The 23117-nt window shown below is 42.4% G+C and overlaps 1 protein-coding gene across 2 annotated transcripts in view; it reads left to right on the top strand.

Annotated features, from left to right (window-relative positions):
• Window positions 1-5908: 5908 nt before the first annotated feature.
• Window positions 5909-23117, top strand: part of Slain1 (SLAIN motif family member 1) — a 65389-nt gene continuing 48180 nt past the window's right edge. The window contains exons 1-3 of one of the 2 annotated variants that reach the window (XM_045144800.1): window positions 5909-6225; window positions 6280-6581; window positions 19761-19900. In XM_045144800.1, the coding sequence (XP_045000735.1) occupies window positions 5932-6225; window positions 6280-6581; window positions 19761-19900 (736 nt within the window). In that variant the 5' untranslated portion in view covers window positions 5909-5931. Of the gene's footprint in view, window positions 6582-19760; window positions 19901-23117 lie in introns of both variants that reach the window. The other variant, XM_045144799.1, reaches the window with a different exon arrangement.

Genomic DNA, 23117 nt, shown 5'->3' with positions numbered 1-23117 from the left:
AGCCAGTGTCCCATGAACTTTAGCATTTATTTTTTTAAAAAATATCATTTTAATTTATTTATTTGAGAGAGGAGTGGTGGGAAAGAATGGGTGAGCCAGGGACTCCAACCACTGTAAATGAACTCCAGACACATGTGCCACCTTGTGCATCTGGCTTACATGGGTGCTGGAGAATTGAACCTGGGTCCTTTGATTTTGCAGGCAAGTAAGTGCCTTAACCACTAAGCCATCTCTCCACCCTGCATTTCTTTTTCAAGTAATTTTATGAATGATCTTAACATGAAAGAATCCAGGTGGCTAGAAATGAAAAACAGTTCAGTGATAACTTATGCTGTTATTGTCATCTGCTGAGAAATAAGCATTGAATTTATTCACTGTGCTCTCAGAAGTGCTTTTCCTGCACTGGCATCTTTGTTGATCTTGGAAGATCACTGTTTTCATCCGTGCTTCACTCTTACAATAACATTTCCTTGTTAATGAATCTCCCTTTGTTCAAGACATCCCAGGTATTTACTAGTGAGTAGCTTTTACTTATAGGCCAGGAAGACCATACCAAGGTACTTTGCTATGTGCTCCAAGGTTCAAGAAGAAATAGTGCAGTTTAAGAACTTGGACTATCATCCCCATGCTAGGTAAAACTTACTAGCTTTGATTTCTACTTAATGGTTGGGTAACTCTGGGCAGATTCACCTCTCTGCTTCAGTTTCCTCATTTATAAAATAGAATAATAACTACCTCAAAGGATTGTTTGAAGATTCAGGGGGTTAATTACTAAGCACCAGTTGCCACTCTTAAGAAAAACCATAGAACGTTCCCAGTGAAAATAGTAGATAAGAATTATTAATTTTAAAAATGCAAGCTAATTTGCCACAGAGGAAACAATATTTAGAATTTGATCTGGTAGACCCTAAGGAGACCCAAAACTCATAAAAGCAGAAAATCAGAGGCTATTGAAAGCAGAACACTAAAAAGGACTTTATATTTTATTTTTATTTATTTGAAAGAGGGAGAGAGAGATGGGGGGAGGGGGAGAATTGGCATGCCAGAGCCTCCAGCTGCTGCAAATGAACTCCAGATGCATGTGCTATTCTTTGCATCTGGTTTACGTGAGTCCTGGGGAATTGAACCTGGGTCCTTTGGTTTTGCAGGAAAGCACCTTACTTGCTAAGCCATCTTTCCAGACCCTAAAAGAGACTTTAACCATGCCCCCCCCCCACCACGCCAGGCTCAAGAGAACACTGCAGAAGAGGTGGCAGAAAGAATGTAAGAGCCTCAGGGTGGGGTGGTGTAGCCTTTGTCCCACATACAGGAACTGACTTGTGCAGTCATGACCCCATATTAAATATGGAAAACCCCACTGAGAAGGGCCCTCAGTGAAATGTATGTGGGGGAGTATAAGTTATAAGAGCATAACCCAATGAGAATATGACCCATTTTGCCATATATTCATATATGAAAGTTCTCAATAAGAAAAATAATTGGATCTGGGTGCTATATCCTCATTGTATTGTTGAGTTTTTATATCCTTACCTTGACTGATAAATGATTACCATAGTCCTTGTCCTAATGCCTCACATCTGGATGAATGGAACCAAATGAAGTCATGTCATTTTTCTACATGAAGCCTTTACAAATTATTTAGCCAAAATGGCTCTTTTTGGCCATCTCCTATGCCACTGACTTGTTTTTTTTTTAATATTTGTATTTATTTATTAGAGAGAGAGAGGGAGAGAGAGAGAGAGAGAGAGAGAGAGAGAGAGAGAGAGAGAGAGAGGAGAATATGGAAGTATTAGGCACTCCAATCTCTGCAAACAAACTCCAGACACATGCGCCACCTTTGTGCATCTGGCTTATGTGGGACCTGGGGCATCCTGGGTCCTTTGGCTTTGTAGGCAAGTTCCTTAACTGCCAAGCCATCTCTCCAGCCCTGATTTGTGTTTTATTCATCATACTTGTCACACGAAATTTGGTGCAGCAGGTAATTGTCCACATTCTTCTTTCTGCAATTGGATAAAATCTTGATGCAGACACTCTCTTAAATAATCATAGTGTAGTGTGACTTGGCCATCATAGATAATAAGCATTTATTTTTAAAATCTTTTAAAAGTATAGCTTTCTAAATGAACAGAATTATTATTACTGCCTATATTGTTATTACAACTACTACTCTATGTGATAATTGTGTAAGAATAGTTACATGGGTTACTGATACAGAGATGAGTAGCAAGTGTTGAGTGAAGTTAGGATGTGCAAACCAACCAGGGTGATTATCAGCATGCTTTCATGTCTTCTTGTTTCTCTCCACCTTATCCTCTGACATTTCAACACAACACCTCCAATGTTGAAGCATTTTTCTAGTTTAATTTGGGTCAGATGTGAAATAATTGATTATCATGGGGTCTGCAAAAAACCTTCTTGGCTTCCCTTGTTGCTTGCACATGATAAATGAGGCTTATGGAAATAACTAATTAGATGCTTGTCTAAATCCCAGCTACAACATGGGGATTTATTAATTCATCCGTTTTTAGAAGCATCTCAATGTTGCTTTGGGATGTGTCCAACACTGTGAGGGACTGTGGGACCACAGGGGCAACTGGACAGAGATATTCACTTTACTGTGTGAACAAGCAGATATCTCAGTAAGGGGCATGACAATCCCTCAGGCTATTTCCTTTGCATCAATTTGAAAACACAGTCAGGGATGCTTGTTCTTGATTTTACACATTAGGTTACTTTTCATTTCTTGGGGGAACTGGACCTGAGATCTTGATTTCATGCAGGGTACAGAGGAGCAATTATTGGGTTACTAGGAACTGCTAAGAACTGCTATCATTTTCATGACTCAACTTGGATAAGTAACCTCATCTGGCTCAATTATAAAACCAGGATCACAACAGGCTGTTTCTACTTTTCTTTGGTGAATTATATTCATATGTTCAAGAAGAAACTCTGCTGTGTGTGCACTTCTGTTGGATCAATGATTAGATCAATAATTGATTGCTGAGATTAAAATAAGTTCATTTTATTTCTTAAAGTTCACTGATGTGATCTTGGTATAATTCTGAACTCTAAAATAAGGGCCTACTGGGCATTATGCATTTCCTTACCAGCTTTTTTTTTTTTTTTTTTTTTTTTTTTTTTTTTTTTTGAGGTAGGGTCTTGCTTTAGCTGAGGCTGACCTGTGATTAACTATGTAGTCTCAGGGTGGCTGTGAACTCATGGTGATGTCCTATCTCTACCTCCCAAGTATTGGGATTAAAGGCGTGCACCACCACTCCTGGCTTATACTAGCTTTGAATGTGTTATATATGGATGCTTTCCATTACTTTATGGTGTTTCCTCCTATCTTTAAAGCATAAACTTTTTAACAAGATATACATTTTTATGCTCCCATTTTTTTCTTGCAGATCTCTGAAGTCAGCTTATTATATCATTTAACATGAAAAGAAAAGAGCAACTATGCCTCCATTTTTCTTTCAAAGCACACAGCCAAAAATTTGCATCAAAATAAAAAGCATCAAGACTGCTTAATTAAAACCTTGACACCATCAACCTCTTTAATTATGTGTTAAGAAGACTGGCGTTCTGGGGATGCAAGCTTAAAATCAGTGTGCATGTTACACGTGTGTGGTGTGTGTACGTACAATAGTTCTCTGAAGGGAAGAAAAGAGAGAGATCTTTAATGGGAAAGAATGATCTACAAATTTCTCTGAACCCGAATGCTTTCAGGCTTTCAGATAGAGGGCAAGTTTGCAGAACACGGAAGTCAAAGAAAATGTCCCCCACTTTCCCGTGTTTAAATTGTCGATGTGTGCTTTCTTTTAAAACCATAAAGATTCCTACAATAATTGTTGTATAGAAAAACACACTTCTGAAGCCTGGGAGTTCAGGTTGCTGTGATGTGTTTTCTAGACCATACAGGGACCATGGGAGAGGAAAGGGTTGCTTGTTCCTATTCACTGGAGTATACACATTGTGTTGTAAAAGACCACTTCTCTTTACTTATTTCTGTTGTCTTTACTATTACGTGCCAATTTCCCATTTCTTTCACGAGTGTGAAATCCAGCAGCTCTTTGTTCTCCTTGTGTCTGTCCTCTCCCTTTCTTTGTGTGGCAGGGATCCTGCCAGCCGCATCTGCCACTGAGCATGCGGAAAAATCCCTCAATTGATTCTGTACTGGGGACTTTCTGTAGTATGACTCCACGCATCCAGGTTTTAGCAATAGCCAATACACCAAAAAAAGGTAGACTGAAACTTGGAAAGGTGATGGGAGATACAGGTGGTTTGGAGGTAGGCTGGAAAGCTGGGACTCCAAGGAGGGAAACTTCAACATTTAATTTGCTGCAACATTGGTCAACCAAGTTAAACTTAGAACACCCTCCCTGGGCATACACAGACATGAGAGATGAAGCTTGACCAGTCACACACGTGTTTCTGAACAGAAAGGCATACAGCCAGATTTAAAAACATTAGATACACGCTTGCAGTGTCAGCAGCGTGGAGTATCTTGTCACAAAGGATGGTGTGTACAGTTCCTAACCTAGGACCTTCTCCGGGAGGTGAGAGCCAATGGTATGGGCTTTTCTCATCATTAAAAGGCAGGCTCTCTTCGGTGTCACACACGCAAAATGCTAAGTCAACAATAATGGAATGAAATGATTCCCTTCTGCTTAAAAAGCCTTTTGTTGAAAAGATATTTTAAAAGCACTGTTTTCAAGAGGTAAGAAACTGCAGGTTTTGTTCTGGGTGAGATTCGAGGGGGCGGGCTTAGGGTAGATTTTGAGGTTCTCTGAATTTTGCTCTTGACAAGTCTGACTTTAAATGGCATGCAAATTACTTAACAGACTGAGCACCCCACAATGTTGTTATCCCTCCCCAGCCCCCACAGTGGCTTTTGCCTGACTGTACACAGCTCTGAGGAGGGTGTGTGGCATACGGCGGGCCTTCAAAGGCCTTTTGTGGATTGAACGCATGGCAGGATCACAAACAAGGGACTCACTTTATGAAGACAAGAGTTCAGATTTGGCTATTTTAAAAGAGCTGCGGGGGAACACTTTTGTTTCTTTAACACCTAGCTGTTCTTAGCAACAGCAGTTTTCCCTCTTCCTCCCTGGTCTCCCCTCTCCCACCATCTTGTTTTTCTGTCACCACCCCCCGACTGCCTCAGAAGCATCTCCCCAGAGCCTTTCTGATCTGCTTCTGTTTCTCCGCTTGTTAGAATCGTGTTCCTGGGCTTTGGCACGGGGGTCGCGTCAGGAAGTGGCCAATAAACCCCCTCAGTCAGCTTTTGGAAGGGACGCAACCATTGGCCCAGGGAATATTATTGTGGCACCTGCTGCGGCTTTTTTGGAACCCACCCAGGCGGTAATGCTGGTCGATGCTGGCGAGGTGAACGGTGATGCCGGCGGTGAGGGGCGCCCTTCGCCCTCTGCCCGCTGCAGCGGGAAGTACCGGTGGCGGGAAAGTCGAGGCCAGGTCCAATCAGGCACCTGCGGGTAGGTGGCGTGGGAGGGGACTCGATGGCCTCGGCCCGGGTCCTCGCCGCAGGCCACGCCCCCTCCCCAGCCCCGGGGCCAATCCTTCACCTTCGGCTCCGCCCCCCGGCCATGGCCCCGCCTCTCCCCGCCCCGGGGGCCGGGACCAAAACCCGGAGCCTCCGAGCGCCCAGAGGACCGGAGGGACGCACTGAGCATGTGCAGAGGAGCCGAGGCCGGGCCCCGGTGCTGATGCTCAGGCCAGGCTTGGCATCGGTGCCCGCGTGCTGGGCTCGGCGAGCCGGGCATCCGTCGTAGCGCGGGCGCGGCGTGGGGAATCCATCCGGGCGGTTGTGGGGTTGGGGTGGGCGGATCAGTGGGGGGGGGTGGGGTGGGTGGGCTGATCGGGGGGGCGGCGACGCCCCTCGGGGAATAGGGGAGGGGGCTGTCCCCCGCGATGATGGCGGAGCAGGTGAAATGCGCGTCTCCGGGACCCGGCGCGGGGCCGGTGGTGAACGCGGAGCTGGAGGTGAAGAAGCTGCAGGAGCTCGTGCGCAAGCTGGAGCAGCAGAACGAGCAGCTGCGCAGCCGGGCGGCCAGCGCGGCCTCCGCCGCCCCGCACCTGCTGCTGCTGCAGCCGCCCGCGCCGCCGCCGCCGCCCTCCGCGCCGCCCTCCGCGCCGCCCGCCGCCGCCGCCGCCGGGGCCTGCAGCCCGCTCGGACCGCGCAGCCCCCCGGCCGCCGCCGCCGCCGTCGTCTCCTCCACGGCCGCCGCCGCCCCGGGGAGCCTGGGGCTCGGGCTGCAGCTCGGCCCCGCCGGCGGGGCTGCGGGAGGCTCCGGGCCCGCGTTCCCCGCCGCCTTCTGCCTGCCCAGCCCCGCGCCCTCCCTGCTCTGCAGCCTGGCGCAGCCCTCCGAGGCGCCCTTCGTCTACTTCAAGCCGGCCACCGCCTTCTTCGGCGGCGGCGCAGCCGAGCCCGGGCTCGCGGCGACGACAGCGCCCGGGGAAGCCGCCGTGCCGCCCTCGCCGCCCCCCACGCTGCTGGATGAGGTGGAGCCGCTGGACCTGGACGGTGTCGCCGCCTGGAGGGACGAGGACGACGACACCTGGTACGGAGTCGCTCCGCCGTGTGCCCCGGCGGACCCGGGAGGAGAGGGCAGGAGCGTGCGGAGGATGGGCACCTCGCGGGTACCCCCCCATCCCCATCTCCCCCCTCCCCCCCAGTTCCGGGTGGCCTAGCAGGTGCCGAGCCGCAGCCCCGAGCTGAGACTTTTCAATGAAGGCACAAACGTGTTTCCTGAGACCTAGTCTCGGTCCGTCCAGGGACCGGGCAGGAAGTGGGACCTGCCATCTGCCTGGCGTTTCTGCGCTGCGCTCGTGACTGGGTCCCAAGTGCCTCGTTAGCATTAGCTGCAAACCCGTGTCATCTCGTCGCTCAGCCCCGCTCTTTATTCCTGCCTGTGTGTGTGTGTGTGTGTGTGTGTGTGTCTCGGGGGTGCATTGGAGCTGGCTTCCATCTGCCACTTACTGTTCTTTCCTTCCTAAACAAACGTCGGGCACGATTGCCTTGCTGTCCCCTCTCTTGGCATCCAAAGCCGCCTAGTGATGGTTCTCTTCTAAGTTCTTGTGTTGGAGCCATGAAGTCTTTATTCTCTCTTTCTCTGTATTTTAAAAAAAAAAAATTATTATTGATCATCTTTTTTTTTCCCCCAGACAATGATTTGCTTTTTAAAGATGGGTTGACTTTTTTTCAAGAATGATGTAAAAAATGAAGTCTTCCTTGGGAATGGAGGGTCCCTGAAAGCCCCCCCCCCTCTTTTTTTTGTTTGTGTGTTAGCACATGACACGGGGATTTTTATTAATTAAAAAGTTAAACTTGAATGAGAGAAGTGTAATTAGAGAAACATTATTTTATTGTTTTTAGAAACCTTTAGTTATCAGAAAAGTTGAGACTGGCAGCATTTATTGAGCAGAAATCTGGTTAACTAACCATGCCCACTTGGTATGAATGAGTACGTTTCAGAGGGGCAGGTAGCTTGTTCCTTTCTCAGTGTGTTTCAGAGTAATACCCATGAAAAGAGTGACTTCCTGGGGTTGGTTTGGTCTGTTTTCTTGGTCACTGGTGGTACTCAGTGGAATTGGTTACTGAAGGTGGAACTTGGTGCCAGTAGCATGAACAATAGCTGTGGTGGTTTGTGTGTTAGATTATGAGGAAGGACGTCATGTATCCCAGGCTTGCCTTGGACTCACTATGTAGCCTAGGATGTCCTTGAACTGCTGCTCATCCTGTGTCCACCTCCTGTTGCACGATTGCACTGGATGGAAATTGGAGATGGCCAACTTTCTTGTTTTCCACTGGGAGCTACAGTGTTTCTTTTTCCTTTACACTCCATCTGTACACTCTGCTATCTATATACTATGCTAACTGCTTCCGCCGGAGAATCAAAGTATCTAGAGCTTTGTAAGCCTTTCAGGGACCCATTCATCGTCTGTCTCAGCACTTGAATTTTGGCAGCTGTTCAGGTAGCTTAAGAGGTACAAATCAAACAACTGAACACTTCCTGAAAGTTTAAGCCCGTCTTTGAAAACTACAATATTTTGTGTGTGTTGGGGGGAGTCCAGGTTTAATTGTAATCTCACTTTCATCCTGAAGACGGTCTTGGGAAATAGTGTCACGATGGAGTGTAGATTTTTCATTAGTACTTATAAACCCTTGGCCTCTTTCAAGTCATTTGAGAGTGATTTGGTCCTTGGTCTTTATTTCATGATGTTGTACATGAACAGTGGGAAGTCGCTTGCTTATCATTTTGAAGTAGATGCAGGAGAGCAGTTAATTCCATGCTTTGAAAATACATAGTGAAAGACTGGCACCATGGCTTAGTGGTTAAGGCTCTTGCTGCAAAGCCAAAGGACCCAGATTCGATTTCCCAGGACCTATGTAAAGCCAAATGCGCAAGGTGACGCATGCATCTAGAGTTCATTTGCAGTGGCTAGAGGCCCTGGTTCACTCCCCCCCTTCTCTCTCTCTTAAATAAATAAATAAAATAGTTTAAAAAAACCTTAATGCCATGATGTATACATACAAAATTTGTTCTTAATAATTAAAAAAAAAAAAAACTCATTGCAAGGAAAAGAAAAACATAGTGAATTCCAGGTCAGCCTGGGCTAGAGCTAGACCCTACCTCAAAAAAAAAAAAAAAAATACTGGCATGTTTAATGTAGTTTGAGCTGCCATAGTATTGATTTTTGTAGCACAGGCTGACCTTGAATCCCTGATATTTCTGCTTGAGCCTCTGAAGTGCTGGGATTATAGGTGTGAGCCACCATGCCTGGTTTGAAGTTTGTGATATCATTATTTATCTAATTAATAATAGTACACATACACCTAATTTAATTTCAATACTGTCTTCTCTTTTGAGTGGATTTCTACTATATTTACTTATCCAACTATTCACAGATATTAATATGTAGGTTTTTGTTTCATTAATTTTTTGCCCAAATATCATTATAAGAACTATTTTTTGAAAATATTTTATTTATTTGAGAGGGAGAAAGAGACAGAGACAGCTGGTGAATGGGTACGCCATGGCCTTTAGTCACTACAAACGAACTCCAGATGCATGTGCCATTTTGTGCATCTGGCTTTATGTGGGTACTGGGTAAGTGAACCTGGGTCCTTAGGCTTTGCAAGCAAGTGCCTTAACCACTGAGCAAACTCTCCAGCTCTGAAAGAACTATTTTTTTAAAAAAAACAACTGTTTGGTGGGATTGGCATATTCCTTTATACAGTTTGAAGTAAATTTAAATTAAACCAGGTTCTGTTAATTTCATTAATCAAATGTAAATGTGAAAAAGTTAGTGCCTCAGTGTTTGAAAAGAAAAACACTTCTGAGGACATATGGTACACTATTTCTAGTCTCTTCACATGGGACGGGATCCCAGGTAGAAAAATGAGGAGGGGTCATGGATCTTAGTTGGATGGACTTAAAACCTTAAGGTCACCTGATTTATGGAAAATCTTCTGTTATTACATTTTTTTCATATTGCAATATTTTGCAATATTGATGCACAAGTAATCGACAGGATTTGATTTCTTTAAGTTTAACTTGTGTTAATACTTGCAAAGGACTCCAAAGTCCCTTTACCACTGTAGACATTGCATGTCCCTCACCTTGTGCCTTGACAACATTGTGCTTTTCATTTGGATTCCCTAATAGGGTACAGGATGGATGTGTGTGCGGGTGTGTGGGTATACGTGTGTGTGCAGGCCAGAGGTTGATGTCAGGTGTCTTGCTTGATCTCTTTCCTCATTTACTGAGGCAGGGTCTCTTACTTGAAACTTGAGCAGCACTCATTGACTCAGCTAATCTAGTTTGACTCCCTTTCGCCCCCTCTGGAAGGCAGGCCACCATACCCATCCTGTATTTCCATGGATGCTGGGGATCTGAACTTCTGTTCTTCTGCATGCATGGCGTGGGCTGTATTCACTGAGACATCTCCCCAGCCTCAAGCTTATTTCTTATGTATTCTAAACACATTTGGTGTGGGTATATAGTACCAGGCTATTTTAAAAATAAAATACAATAAAATAAAAGCAGAAGTGAATATTAAGTTACAGGTTGAAAACCCTTTCTTGTGTCTGGAGTTCACTACCAATATAGAATCAATCCTATAAACGCTATAGATCCTTCCAGATAAAAACATAATTATACAAAGTAGTATAAAATAAATACATATCAAGTGGATTTTTTTATGTTTAATATTTGGCTTTTCGAGGTAGCCCTGGTTGACCTGGAATTCACTATGTACTCTCAGGGTGGCCTTGAACTCTCTTTGATCCTCCTAGCTCTGCCTCCCAAGTGCTAGGATTAAAGGACTGCACCTCCAAGCTTCAAGTGGTTTTATACTTAACCCTCATTAAACAGATTCTAGAAATTTATGTAAATGTAACTTTGCATGTCTTTAAAGTGACAACTGTCAGCCCCAAGATACTGTTAGCGATCACCTAGTTTTCCTGCACTTTTATGATCTCAGCTAACAGATTAAGCAAATTATATTAGATAATTAGAACAATGTCATGCATTTAAGAAAGTAAGTTTACAAATGTAGATCTTCATTGACTGTTTGAGGGGTTCTTTCATCTAAGTATGTCCCTTCTCATAAAACTTGGACGTTTTGGCTTAAGAATCATAATAGAAAAAGTATTTTAGTGAGATAGTTTATTTATTTATGAATGACCAACCAGCTCTCTTAAGAGACATAAAATGTATCTTTTTATGAACATTTATTTAGCCTGTACGTAGTATTTTGAAAAAAAAATGTTTAAGTATATGTTCGGCTTCACTTAAGTTTTTGAAACATTTTATTTCTTTGAAAGCTTATTTCAATTGAATTTAAAGTATCTAATTAATCAAACCTGGTTATCTTAGCATAGGGTTGCTAGAATTAAATGTTTTAAAAATTAAGGCTGACAATATTCTAGAACCTTAATTTTCAAGTTCATTTACTGTGTCCATGTAAAGTTCAAATCTTTACAAGTAATTTGGCAGCTTGCCTCTTCAGAAGACCATGGGCAAGAAAAAAGAGAAAATGAGAACCAAAAACAGACTTCTGCTCTCACAACTCATAACCCATACCTCCATGGTGAATACCAGTAACCTGCTGAGGAGGGAGGGCCCTGTGTGGAATGGGCATGGAGGAGGGGAATGGTACCAACACATGATTTGTCCATACAAAGCTTCTGCTTAATTTAGAAACAAAATTAAAAAGCAGACAAAAAGTTCAAAAGGAGGAATATCTTGATGTGTCTCAGGAACATGGTGCCACTGGATTGATTCCCAGTCTTGGAAAGAACGTGTCTCTGCCCAGTGTTAAGCAGGTTGAGGAACCAGGGGTACAAACAGTAAAAGTCAGGTTGGTGTGGAATGGCAGTGGGAAACTTTGACTGCAGATGAAACCTTTCTGTTGATGGACAGAAGCTGTCAGATAAAGTGACTTAAGACTAAACTTTGGGTTCACAAATTCACAGGGGTTCCACCAATGATGTTTTCCCACTAGCAACATTGTGATCTAGCGTGGACCATGATGTTCTACTTAGTGCATGATGTTTTCCCACTAGCAACATTGTGATCTAGTGTGGACCATGATGTTCTACTTAGTGCATGTACTAACTATTTTATTTTAAATGAAGTTCAGTAGATTTCAAAAATGAGAGTCCATCACACTTTATATGCCTGTCTTGGTTAAACTTGCGTGCCTTGACTTGAAGTATTGAATGCGTTTGTATGTTATGGTCAAAGTTAGAAACACAACTCTTTACATTGTGAAAACACAGTGAACTTGGAGAAACAGGTGGAAAAACAGCTATTTGAAGCAAGTGTAACTTTGTGGTTTTAAGTCCAGTTTTGCACACTTCAATGAAGAAGACAGACTTTTTTTTTCTATATTTAAGGAACTGCCAAGATAAACACACTCTAGTTCATAGAAAAATATGCCAGCTAGGAATGGGTTTTAGTGGACATAGTGACAATTTGCAAAATGCTGAGACTTATATAAAGGAGATGTAGTAGAAATTTTAAGTTTGCTCAAGTGGAAGGGACAGAAGAAAAATTATTAATTATATCAGGGGACATGATAATATGTACAAATTAAGGGAAATTTAATGAGTAAGATATTCATCTTCCATATGTAATCCCAAGACCCTGGACAGCTGGCTAAAATCGTTGCCAATTCTTCATCAAAGCTGTTAAACACCTTGCATTATACATATGGCACAGAGAAATTAGCCCACCTAAACTGATCTTTGCATAATTGATTTTCTGTGAGAAGACCACAGGGGGCTTCACTTTCTGACAATGCTAATTGAAAATACACAGCGTCACCTAGGAGCAAACGGTGTTGACCGAAGTAGAAGAGGATGCGTATTTTAACCAAGGAACTTAGAAACGATGCAGTGAGTCAGTGAAGGACTAGGAGTTTACACACTTGGGGTGGACGGAGTGGAGGGGAAGTTTGCTGTAGGACAGTTTGATAGCCAGAAGGTGGATTTCGTGCATCTTCTAATAGCTGAGTTCTGCAGTGGCTGGCCAGTTTCTTCCCAGCTAGATGCTGGGGAGTCTCATCCTGTACTATTTGTGTGCATTACATCATTTCCTTAAAACAGCGGTGACTGATGGCTCTTAAAATTACTTGTCTGAAAGTCATCATATATTACTTTTTGGTGAAGGCTATACAAGTGTATGTAATTGTATATATTTGTTGTATGCTTTTTTTTCAGTTCCAGTTGTTTTCTTTTCTTTTCTTTTTTTTTTTTTTGTTTTGTTTTGTTTAGTTTAGAAGGATGGTTTTAGAGCCAAATAGTTTTGAATGTAACTGGTTTTCTTTTCCACACTGTTACACTACTTCGCTTGAGACACTCAGGTTATCACCCCAGATTTTGGGTTGGTTTTGATCTTCCAGTGTTTCTTCAGGTACTAAGCGAGGGGGTCCAGAATATGCATGTGCACAGGAGGAGATTCTTTGAGGACGAGGATTTCTAGGCAGGTGCTTTCTGCATGTTATAGAAGGGAAGTTAAGGAAAATTAGAGAATGACATTTCAAATTGTAGTTTTCCTAATATTTGAAGAATCCTGAAGTTTTCGCTGAAGGCTTTTCAGATATCTTACCAGACTTCAGCGTACCATTAACAAAACGACTGACGTTAAGAGTGGCTTGTCACTGGAGACATGTTGCACAAGAGATACAAAGAGCATTGTAAAAGTTACTGGTGGTATCAGGGGAATTCATAAGGCAGTTTTTATGACTTTTTAGAAGCATAGCCCTATTGAAGAGGAATATAGATTTTGCTTTGCTTTTCTAATCTGTTCCATGAGTCTATATGAACTAACACCCTCTTTATGACAGTCTAGTTCTTGGCCTCATGGTAAACATCACAGGCACAGAGCTGTCCTGGACCCTGATAGAGACCAACCCTGAGAATGATCAGTTCTGTTTTCATGTCCTGCATTTGCAGAGAGCTTCTATAGTTTTTTTCTTTTTTGCATTTTCTTTCTTTGGAGAGAAAGAGAATTGGCGCACCAGGGTCTCTAGCCACTGCAGTCAAACTCCAGAAGCGTGCGACACCTTGTGTGTCTGGCTTATGTGGGATTTGGAGAGCTGAACATGAGCCGTTAGGCTTTGCAAGCAAGCGCCATAACTGCTAAGCTATCTCTCCAGCCTGAGCTTCTATGTAGTTTTATTACAATAGCATGTTATGTCCCTCAGAGGTTGTCTAACCCAGTGCCAACAGCTGGGGGCCACGTATTCCATCACATGAGACTATGAGGGGTGTTTCCCATATTAACTATAACACTCTGATGTAAAGATTAATAGGCAGAATAAAAGCATAATCGAAATCATTTCCCCTCAGGTTCAAAGGTGTTTTCCCTTTCATTGCAGTTGCTAGTATGTTCTAACTATTAGTGTGCGCTGTAGTTTGGGTAGGCTGACTTCCATTACTTTTCCTTCAGCTTTCTTTATTCCTAGTATTGTAGTGTGTCATGTTGTACCAGTATGGGTCTTTCTATTTGGTGCCTTAAGCAATTATGGTTTTCCATAGGAAAGAGTCCATACAAACAAGGACCAAAGAGAGGATCTAAAGAGGTTGGTGGGAATATCTGAAGTCTGGAGGCAAACTGGTTGGTGGAAGCCTCACAGCTACAGAAGCTATCAGTAGTGATCCCAAAGGATGCTGCTTAAGGTGATGGGTAGACAGCTCCTGTTGGATTACTAGTGAGAGGAATTGGAATGCAACAAGCAAAGGCCAAAAGAGACTGCTTCTGTGGAAACAACAAAGAGGAAAACCGGTTAGGTGTAGAGAAATGTTCCACTGGCAAGGAGCGGCTCTGTTCTCAGGGCTCACTCTTGTGTCTGTTCATGTACGTGGTAATGGCAACTATGAGCTTTACACCTGAAGAGCACAGAGAGACAGAAGTGGTCAGTTTCTTGTGGCATCTTTTAAAAAAAGAGTTTTATTGAAGTGTAACTGGTACGTAAGTGACACTCCCTTTTTTGAGTTATAGTTTCATTCTAGTCCAGGCTGATCTTACATGCTAATCTTCCTGCCTCAGGTACCAAGTCCTGGGATTATAGGCACGAAACACCGCAACTGGCTCGAATGACACATTTTTAACATGCATAGTTTGATAGTTCTTGACATGTGAGTGTCTGGGAAAGTATCACTGTGGTCAAAGTTGTGAGTGAAAACACTGTTAAACTTGTTTCCTCATGACCCTTTCTGTTTCTTCTTTCCGAATCCTACCGGCCTCCAACGACAGGCAACCACTGATCTGTTTTCTGTCAGTGTGGATTTAGCGTGCCCTTTCTATAGTTTTCAAATCATGTAGCATGTCTGCTTAGCATTTGTTTAGTGTGATCTGGTTTATGAATTTCATGCACACTGTTACATAAATAAGTAGTTTACATTCTCTCTCTCTCTCTCTCTCTTTCTCTCTCTCTCTCTCTCTCTCTCTCTCTGTGTGTGTGTGTGTGTGTGTGTGAGAGAGAGAGAGAGAGAGAGAGAGAGAGAGAGCGAGCGAGCGAGCGCACAAGTGAGCTATTACAGGCTAGATAGAACCACTGTTTGTTATACCCTCATCTTTTGATGAGCATCTGGGTTCTTTTCAGTTTTTGGTTATAACATAAAATGACTTGAACTACTGTGTCTTTGTGCATGCCTTCTCATTTCTCTTGGGTGCATTCTTATGACTTGAGTGATGGGAACTGAGTAAGTTTGTGTTGATTTGTTAAGATGCTGCCAGACTTTTCCCAAAGAGGCCATGCCAGTTCCTATTTTCACCAGCAGCAGATGTTTTGGCCCTAGTTTTGCTCATCAGTACGTGCTATGGCTAGTCTTTTTTTCTTTTACCATTCTAGCAAATGTGTGATAATGTCTTACTGTATATACACATTGCATTTCCCAGATGGAGAGCATCTTTTCATATCCTGTTTGTCATACACAGGCCTTCTTTGGTGAAATATGTATTCACATCTTTTGACTAGTTTCAAAATAGTTGCTCACTATATTTGAAGATATTTTCATTTTATTTATTTATTTAAGACACATGTGTGTGCGTGCGTGCATGCGCATATGGGCATGCCAGACTGCAAACAAATTCCAGATGCATGTGCTATTTTGTACATTTGGCTTTACATGGATGCTGGGGAATTGAACCTGGGTCATCAGGTAATGCCAACAAGCACCTTCAATTGCTTAACCAACTTCTCCAGCCCTAGTTGGTTATTATTGAGTGTGCAGTTACATATATATGTATGTAATCTATATCAACATTCTTTGCCAGGTACATGGATTGCAAATATTTCTCCAGACCTATAATTTGTCTCTTACTTGCAATGTCTTCAGAGAACAAAGATTTTATTTTTGATAAATCCAACTGATAACCTTTTTCTTTGATGGATTTTACATATGCTTTCAGTCTTGGAAATCATATCCAACAAATATTAAGGTGTAGGCCTATGGTTTTTCACAAAAGGTTTCTGAGTTATTTTTGTAGGTTATGTGAGAAATAGATGACCGTTCACTGTTCTTGTGTATGGGTTCTCTTTTGTTGCAGCATTGTTTGTTTAAAAGATCAATCTTTATTGAATTTTCTTTGTATGGTGTTAAAAAATTCAACATTCTGCATGTGGTTATGTTTTTGGACCATATTTTCCCCAGTGACACATTTATGTTTTTGCCACATTAAGCTGTCTTCATTATTGTTTTGTCTTGTCTCGAACAGTTAGTGACCACTTTCTAACTTTGTTGCTTTTAAACCGTTATTTGGCCCTTCTAGGATCTTCATATTTTCATGCAAACTTTAGAATCAGTCTCTACGTAAAACATGCACATGCATGCACGCGCACACACACACACACACACACACACACACACAGTCCTATTAGGATTTTGTTATTGAAAATCATATTTAAGGAGAACTGACACTTTACTTCACATTATTTAGTCTAAAGCTGGTATATATCTTTCCATCAATTTGAGTCTTTAATTTCTTTCTCTGTTTGTTTTATAGTTCCTAGTGCAAAGGTGTTTTACATATGTTTTCAGATTGTTTTGTGCATATAAATGTGTATTTCGAGTATGAGTGTGGTATATGCACATGTGTGTGCAGGTATGCATGCCTCATGTGTGTAAGTATGAGTGTGGTTTATGCACATGTGTGTGCAGGTATGCATGCCTCATGTGTGTAAGTATGGAGGAAGTCAGGTATATGATCAACACTCAACCATGCATTTATTTAACTTGGGGTCTCTCCCTCAACCTGGAGCTGATATCCCTCAGTGAGCCCCAACAATGCTGTGGGCTCCACATCTCATGGACTGAGGTTACAGATTTGTTTTTAACGTGGGTTTTGGGGAGTTGGCTGTCTCTGGCCAGAGAGCCCCTCATACTTAAGTGACCAACACACTTAATTGTTGAGCCATCTCCTTAGCCATATTGTCAGATTTAGTTTTAGATTTCCTAGGTTTTTTTTCTATTGTAAATGGAAAATGAATTTAAGAGTACTATGTTTTTTTTTTTCTAACATATACAAATACACAGTTAACTACATGAATCCTATCATATTGCTACTAATCTCACTGGTTTTAATATCCTTAACTGTAGAGTCATCAGGATTTTTTTTTCATAGAGCATCTTATCTATGATTAAAAATAGACTTACTACTTTCTTCCCAATCCAAGTACTTTTCATCTGTTGCCTGATACCACCGGCTCGAATCTCTGTAGCATATTGGAAGTGGGGAGAGCCAATGTCCTTGTTTTGTTCTCTAGGGCAAAAGGGTTGTGTCTTCTCTAGTCAGAAGTACTTTGAATGGAGAGAGAACTGTGGATTCTGCTTTAGAGAATCTTTGAACAGATCTTCATCTGGAGAGGATGGATTCCCTTCTGTTTCCAGTTTACTGGAATGTGTCTGTAAATTAGAAATAGCTAGCAAGTACCTTTTCCTTGTCTATTCAGGTTATCGTCATTTTTCCCTTTTAGTTAATACAGTAATTTTAGTGTGTTTTAATGTTAAACTACCCTTTCACGTCTGAGATAAGCTGCAGTTGGAGGTGATGAAGTAACCAATATTGAACTTGCTGAATATTTAGTCTAGATTTGTTGCATCTGTTCATGAGTGATACTGGTCATTAGGTTTTTCTTTTGTTTTCATATCTATGTCTGTTTATGGAGTCAGGATAATGTTCCCTCATAGACTGTGTTAGTATGTACTCCCTCCTCTTCTTTTTATTATCTTAAAATATTTTATTTATTTATTTGCAAGTGGGGGGAGTAGATATAGAGAGTGGGCACACCAGGGCCTCTAGTCACTGCAAATGAACTCCAGATGCATGTGCCTCCTTGTGCATCTTGCTTTTGTGGGTTCTGGGGCATTGAATCTGGGTCCTTAGGCTTCGCAGGCAAGCACCTGAACTTCTAAGCCATCTTTCTAGCCATCTCCCCTTCTGTTTTGTGGAAGAGTTTGTGAAGAATTGATTTTTTTTTTTTTTTTTTTTTTTAGTGTGTGGTAGAATTCAATCATTAGCCTTCCTGGCTTGGTCTTTTCTTTGTGGGTATCTTTGAATTTTGTTTTTCCTTTTAACATACCTCTGTATCACTATTTCAGGAGTGTTTTCTGTAAGCAACATGTAGGTATGTCCTTTGTGTCCACATTAGACATGAGGAAAAATTTGCCCACAGCCTACCACATGATTTCCCTTCATTATTATTGACTTGGATTGTATCCAGAGACTGGGCCAAGGGAACAGTGGAATTGTTGTGATTGTTTTAGTCTACATCCTCTTAGGTATGCCCTCCAGACCAGTGATATCGGCATCTCCCGGGAACTTACTGGAAATTTAGATTCCTTGAACCTACCACAAAAAAACAAACAAACAAAAAAAAAAACAAAAAAAAACCACCACAATTTGTATTTGAAGCACCAGCGATTAGGAATAAGTAACCAAGCCTAAACCTGTGTTAGAGTAGAAAGTTGTAGACCCGGTAGGAGTCTGCTGGCAAGAAGGTTAGAATGGATTATAACCTATCACTATTATAGAAGAGCAGGAGTGGTGCCCAGAAATAGGAAGTTGGATCTAAGTAATGCACTTTTAATGGAGATAGAACTGTGGACTGTACCAGTATATGATGCATTGAAATTACCGTGAAATCAATTGGAAGTGATATTTTATTTGTAAGGGAGTCAGCTAAGTGTGTCCCTAGGGAAAGTCAGATCTGTTACGTGCTTTGTGTGGCTGGAAAGATAAAATTCTACATTAAAAAAAAAAAAAATTACTTATTTTTGAAATGGGGATGGGGGTAAAGTGGGTGCACTAGGGCCTTTCAGCCACTGTGAACAAACTCTAGATGTGTGCGCCCCCTTGTGGTGTAATGTGTGACATTGCATGCTTGAATCACTGCCTGTCAGGCTGGGTGGGACCTGGAGAGTTGAACATGAGTCCTTAGGTTTTGCAGGCAAGTGCCTTAACCCTTAAGCCATCTCTCCAGCCCCAAATTTCACATTTTTAAATGATGGGAAACATCAAAAGAATGTTGGGAATTATGGGTCATATAATTTCATCACCTATAAGTAAAATTTATAGGATCACAGGACTTATTTATATACATATTATCTGCAGCTCTTCTTGGCTAGAACAACAGAGTTGAGTACTTGTAATAGAGACTGCGTTCCCAAAAACCAAGGATCTTTACTAGCTGGCCCTTTTCAGAAGCTGTTTACCATCCTCTTGTCTAGAGGCATAAATTACCAAAGAATTCCCCGCCTATCATGGATGACTAATACGTTACTCTAATAGGTGGAAACCCTGTCTAAGTTAGCAAAAGTGTAAATAATGAGGTTTGGTATTTCAAGAATATGTGCACATTAGGATTCCAGTAATGTTGAAGGATTCTGTGGCAGGAAAGAGATGGTGTTCTTTTCCTGACAGGTCAACTGAGGTCATAAGACTCTTAGTGCCCATTCAGTTGCAAAATTCCCTAGTGTTTGCCTTTCTGAGGCACAGTCAAGGGAAAATTGTTTGCCCTGGTTTTGAAGTCATTCTTGGCAGGCTTTGGAAAGCACCCTGTTTTATTTGGGGATATTTGTTCATTAGAAATGACTTTGGACAGGTACTCAAATGTGAGTTCCGTTTCTGTAGAAACTGCTAAATGTATGCTGTTTTCCCCCAAAAGACAGGCACTGTCTCGCTGTCTCTCCCTGTATCATACCTATAATGTAGATTTCTCTTTTCAAGGTTATACGTTGGCTCTTCAAAGACATTCACCTCATCCGAGAAATCCCTGAGTCCTTTGCAGTGGTGTAGACGTGTCCTAGATAACCCGACTCCTGAGATGGAAGCAGCCAGGCGTTCCCTGTGCTTTAGACTGGAGCAAGGTACTGTGAATGTGTGCATTTTTCGTTCTCCAACTCTCGCTCTCTTTCCACTCTACTTTTGTTGCTGGGTTCCAAACCTTCCCCTCGATGTCCAAGTGTGCGGTTCCCTTCACACATATTACTCACTACAGTTTCTCAGCGTAGGTTGGGTTGAGTTTATTTATTTATTTATTTATCTCAAATTTTATTAACATTTTCCATGATTATAAAAAATATCCCATGGTAATACCCCCCCCACTTTCCCCTTTGAAATTCCATTCTCCACCATATCTCCTCCCCATCTCAATCATTATACTTACATATATACAATATCAACCTATTAAGTACCCTCCTCCCTTCCTTTCTCTTCCCTTTATATCTCCTTTTTAACTTACTGGCCTCTGCTACTGAGTTTTTTCCTTCTCATGCAGAAGCCCAATCATCCTTAGCTAGGATCCACATATGAGGGAGAACATGTGGCGCTTGGCTTTCTGGGCCTGGGTTACCTCACTAGTATAATCCTGGGTTGAGTTTTGGGCTGTACTTTTAGGCCAGTTTTAAACTTATAACAGAGAGACACCTATTCTTTTCCTTTGTACTTCAGAATATGTCAGGAAGTAAAATGGGTCACTTCCGTTTCCTGATTTGGTCCTGAGGCAGTTGTGCTCGGTTCTATGTCAGAAAATGAGGGGTTTCCATTGGGATCTGAGCACCAGCCTTCCTGAGCTCCTTCTGTGTTAGTCTTTAGATGTGTCCCTGGAAGTTTCATAAACCAGGAAGTAACCTTAGTGTTTTCTGTAAGGTTGGTGAGATTGTGGAGCCCAATGGAAATGGTAACACACACACATACATATACATGCACATACACACCACATACATACACACACACATATACACACACATATACATACATATACACACACATACACACACGTACACACATACACACACACACACAAAAGAAAAGGAAATTTGTAGAAGCAGCAGCAGAGGGAATGAGAAATCTTCACTCCTCACTGTTTGAGGCAGGAGACCAAAGGCTGAGATAACTTGAGCTTTCCGCTTTTTCTTAACTGCCCTGTGTCTGTTTGCATTGTCTAAGAGGCTATTTATATTCTCTGGACCCTTTCTTTGCCTTCCAAGTCACAGCTGAATCTGACAGGAGAGCATTCTGCCCCCTCCAGGGTAAAGAGTGAGTGTATCTGAGGGAAGAGCCAGGAGAATTCCTCATTGCCAAGTTCACAGATGTGACTCTCTGGCACACTCGGTAGGTAATGAGTGCTTATGAAATATTTGACTATAAATCAAACCATAGGTAACATTTCTTGGCCCTGGTAGTCAGTCCCTTAAGGTCACCTGGCATAGGTACTACACTCACCTGTACAGAGGAAAAAAAAAAAAAAAGTTTTTAGGATTACAAGGCCCGCATGATACCCGGGGACAAGATCAGATCCAGTGTCTCCCTGACATCAGAGATCCTGTCCTGAACTAGTATTCTGTCTGTTGTACTGATATGACCATAAATAAATGCCAACAGAAATATAGCTTCATTACCTGAGGCAGGTAGAATTAAGGCATCCTTTTTTTTTTTTTTTTTTTTCCTTTCAGGTAGGGTCTCACTCTAGCCCAAGCTGACTTGGAATTCATTATGTAGTCTCAGGGTGGCTTCAAACTCAAGGTGATATTCCTACCTTTGTCTCCTGAGGGGTGGGATTAAAGGTGTGTGCCTGGGAAGGCACATGTTTTATTTACGTGTTACATGCTAATTAAAATGAAATAACTGATGTTAATTAACAGTAGCAAGTTGAACAGTCACAGAGGATCAGAGATATACTTGGGGTAAAACCTTAGCCACTGTTGTAGTCATTTCCTCATTTCTAGACAAGCACTTGACCAGAACCAGCTTCAAATTCAAGGGACCATCATCAGTGAAACCTGCTCACTTCCATTGTATAAGCAGAGGGACACCATCAAACAGCCAGAAAGTACCAACATCAAGCAAACAAGAACAGCCAGAGTTCTAGGACTGATCTCAGCACACCTAATAGGGCTAGACTCCAGATTAACCCCCAAACACACTTTAGGATGAGCCTCTAAGATCTGCCGCCTGTGACAGGTGCCTTGTAGCAGGGATCCGTCTGCTAGGGGCTCGAGCTGCAAGCTCAATTTTAATCAGACACCTGAGTCTATGGGGCCACACATTCAAACTTCTAGAGCCTCCAGTGCTTATCCTGTAGTGCAAGCAGCTCCCTCCATATCCTGTCCTCCTTTCTTCTTCCTTCTCTCTCCTCTCCCCTCCTCCTCACTTCCTGCTTGCTTGCTCCCTCCCTCCCTCCCTCCCTCCCTCCCTCCCTCCCTCCCTCCCTCCCTCCCTCCCTCCCCCCTCCCTCTCCCCCTCCCTCCCTCCCTCCCTCCCTCCTTTCTTTCTTTCTTTCTTTCTTTTTCTTTCTTTCTTTCTTTCTTTCTTTCTTTCTTTCTTTCTTCTTCCTTGTTCTTGTATCTATCTGATGGCTTTTTGTTTTCAGTTATTCAGATGGTAAAATCTGTTTTTGGTAGAAATGAGAGAGGACCAGTTGTTTGGGCTGGGGTTTAAGCACTTTCTTAAATATTTTCAGTCTTGTTAAACTTTACTTCGCCACAAAACTTACTCCGCTCTGTGATACCTTGTATGTGGTGGGTGGCCATCATCCTGCATTTCTTTTGTCTGTCTGTCTGCTTTTGCTCTAGCTGTTTAGCCCTTGATAACTTCTTGGCTATACATGTGTTGTGGGGTGGGGAGGGCATTAGCTTTCTTGCGTTTAAGGAGTGAGCGACGCAAGGCAGCATAGGAATGAAACCTTGTCATCCTTAGTTTCTCTCTTTTGTTCTTCTCTATCCTTCCCCTTTTAAATTTTGAGATAGGGTCTCATGTAGCCCATGACTAGAGATCCTCCTGCCTCTGCCTCCAGAGTATCAGCACTCCACCTGAGCCACACACCAGCCCATGTTTGGCTTCTAGGCACATCTGGTTACACTTCTCTCAGAGTTTTCTTCAGAAAGCTGCTCATTTAGGGACCTCTGAAGGCCATCTCGTTCTAGTTCACCTTTGACTGTGTGACCCTGGATCAGACTAAGAAAATACAATAAATTTATGTGAAAATTTATGGAAATTCTTTAAGCTGAATGTTGAAGCTCTGAGAACAAGCTCAAAAATCCCGCCCTCCTGAAGAAAATGAGAGGAAGGAGAGATATTTTGTGA

The sequence above is a fragment of the Jaculus jaculus genome, chromosome 3, assembly GCF_020740685.1.
Source record: "Jaculus jaculus isolate mJacJac1 chromosome 3, mJacJac1.mat.Y.cur, whole genome shotgun sequence".
NCBI classification, from domain to species: Eukaryota; Metazoa; Chordata; class Mammalia; order Rodentia; family Dipodidae; genus Jaculus; species Jaculus jaculus.
This window is presented reverse-complemented; position numbering and strand designations above follow the sequence as displayed.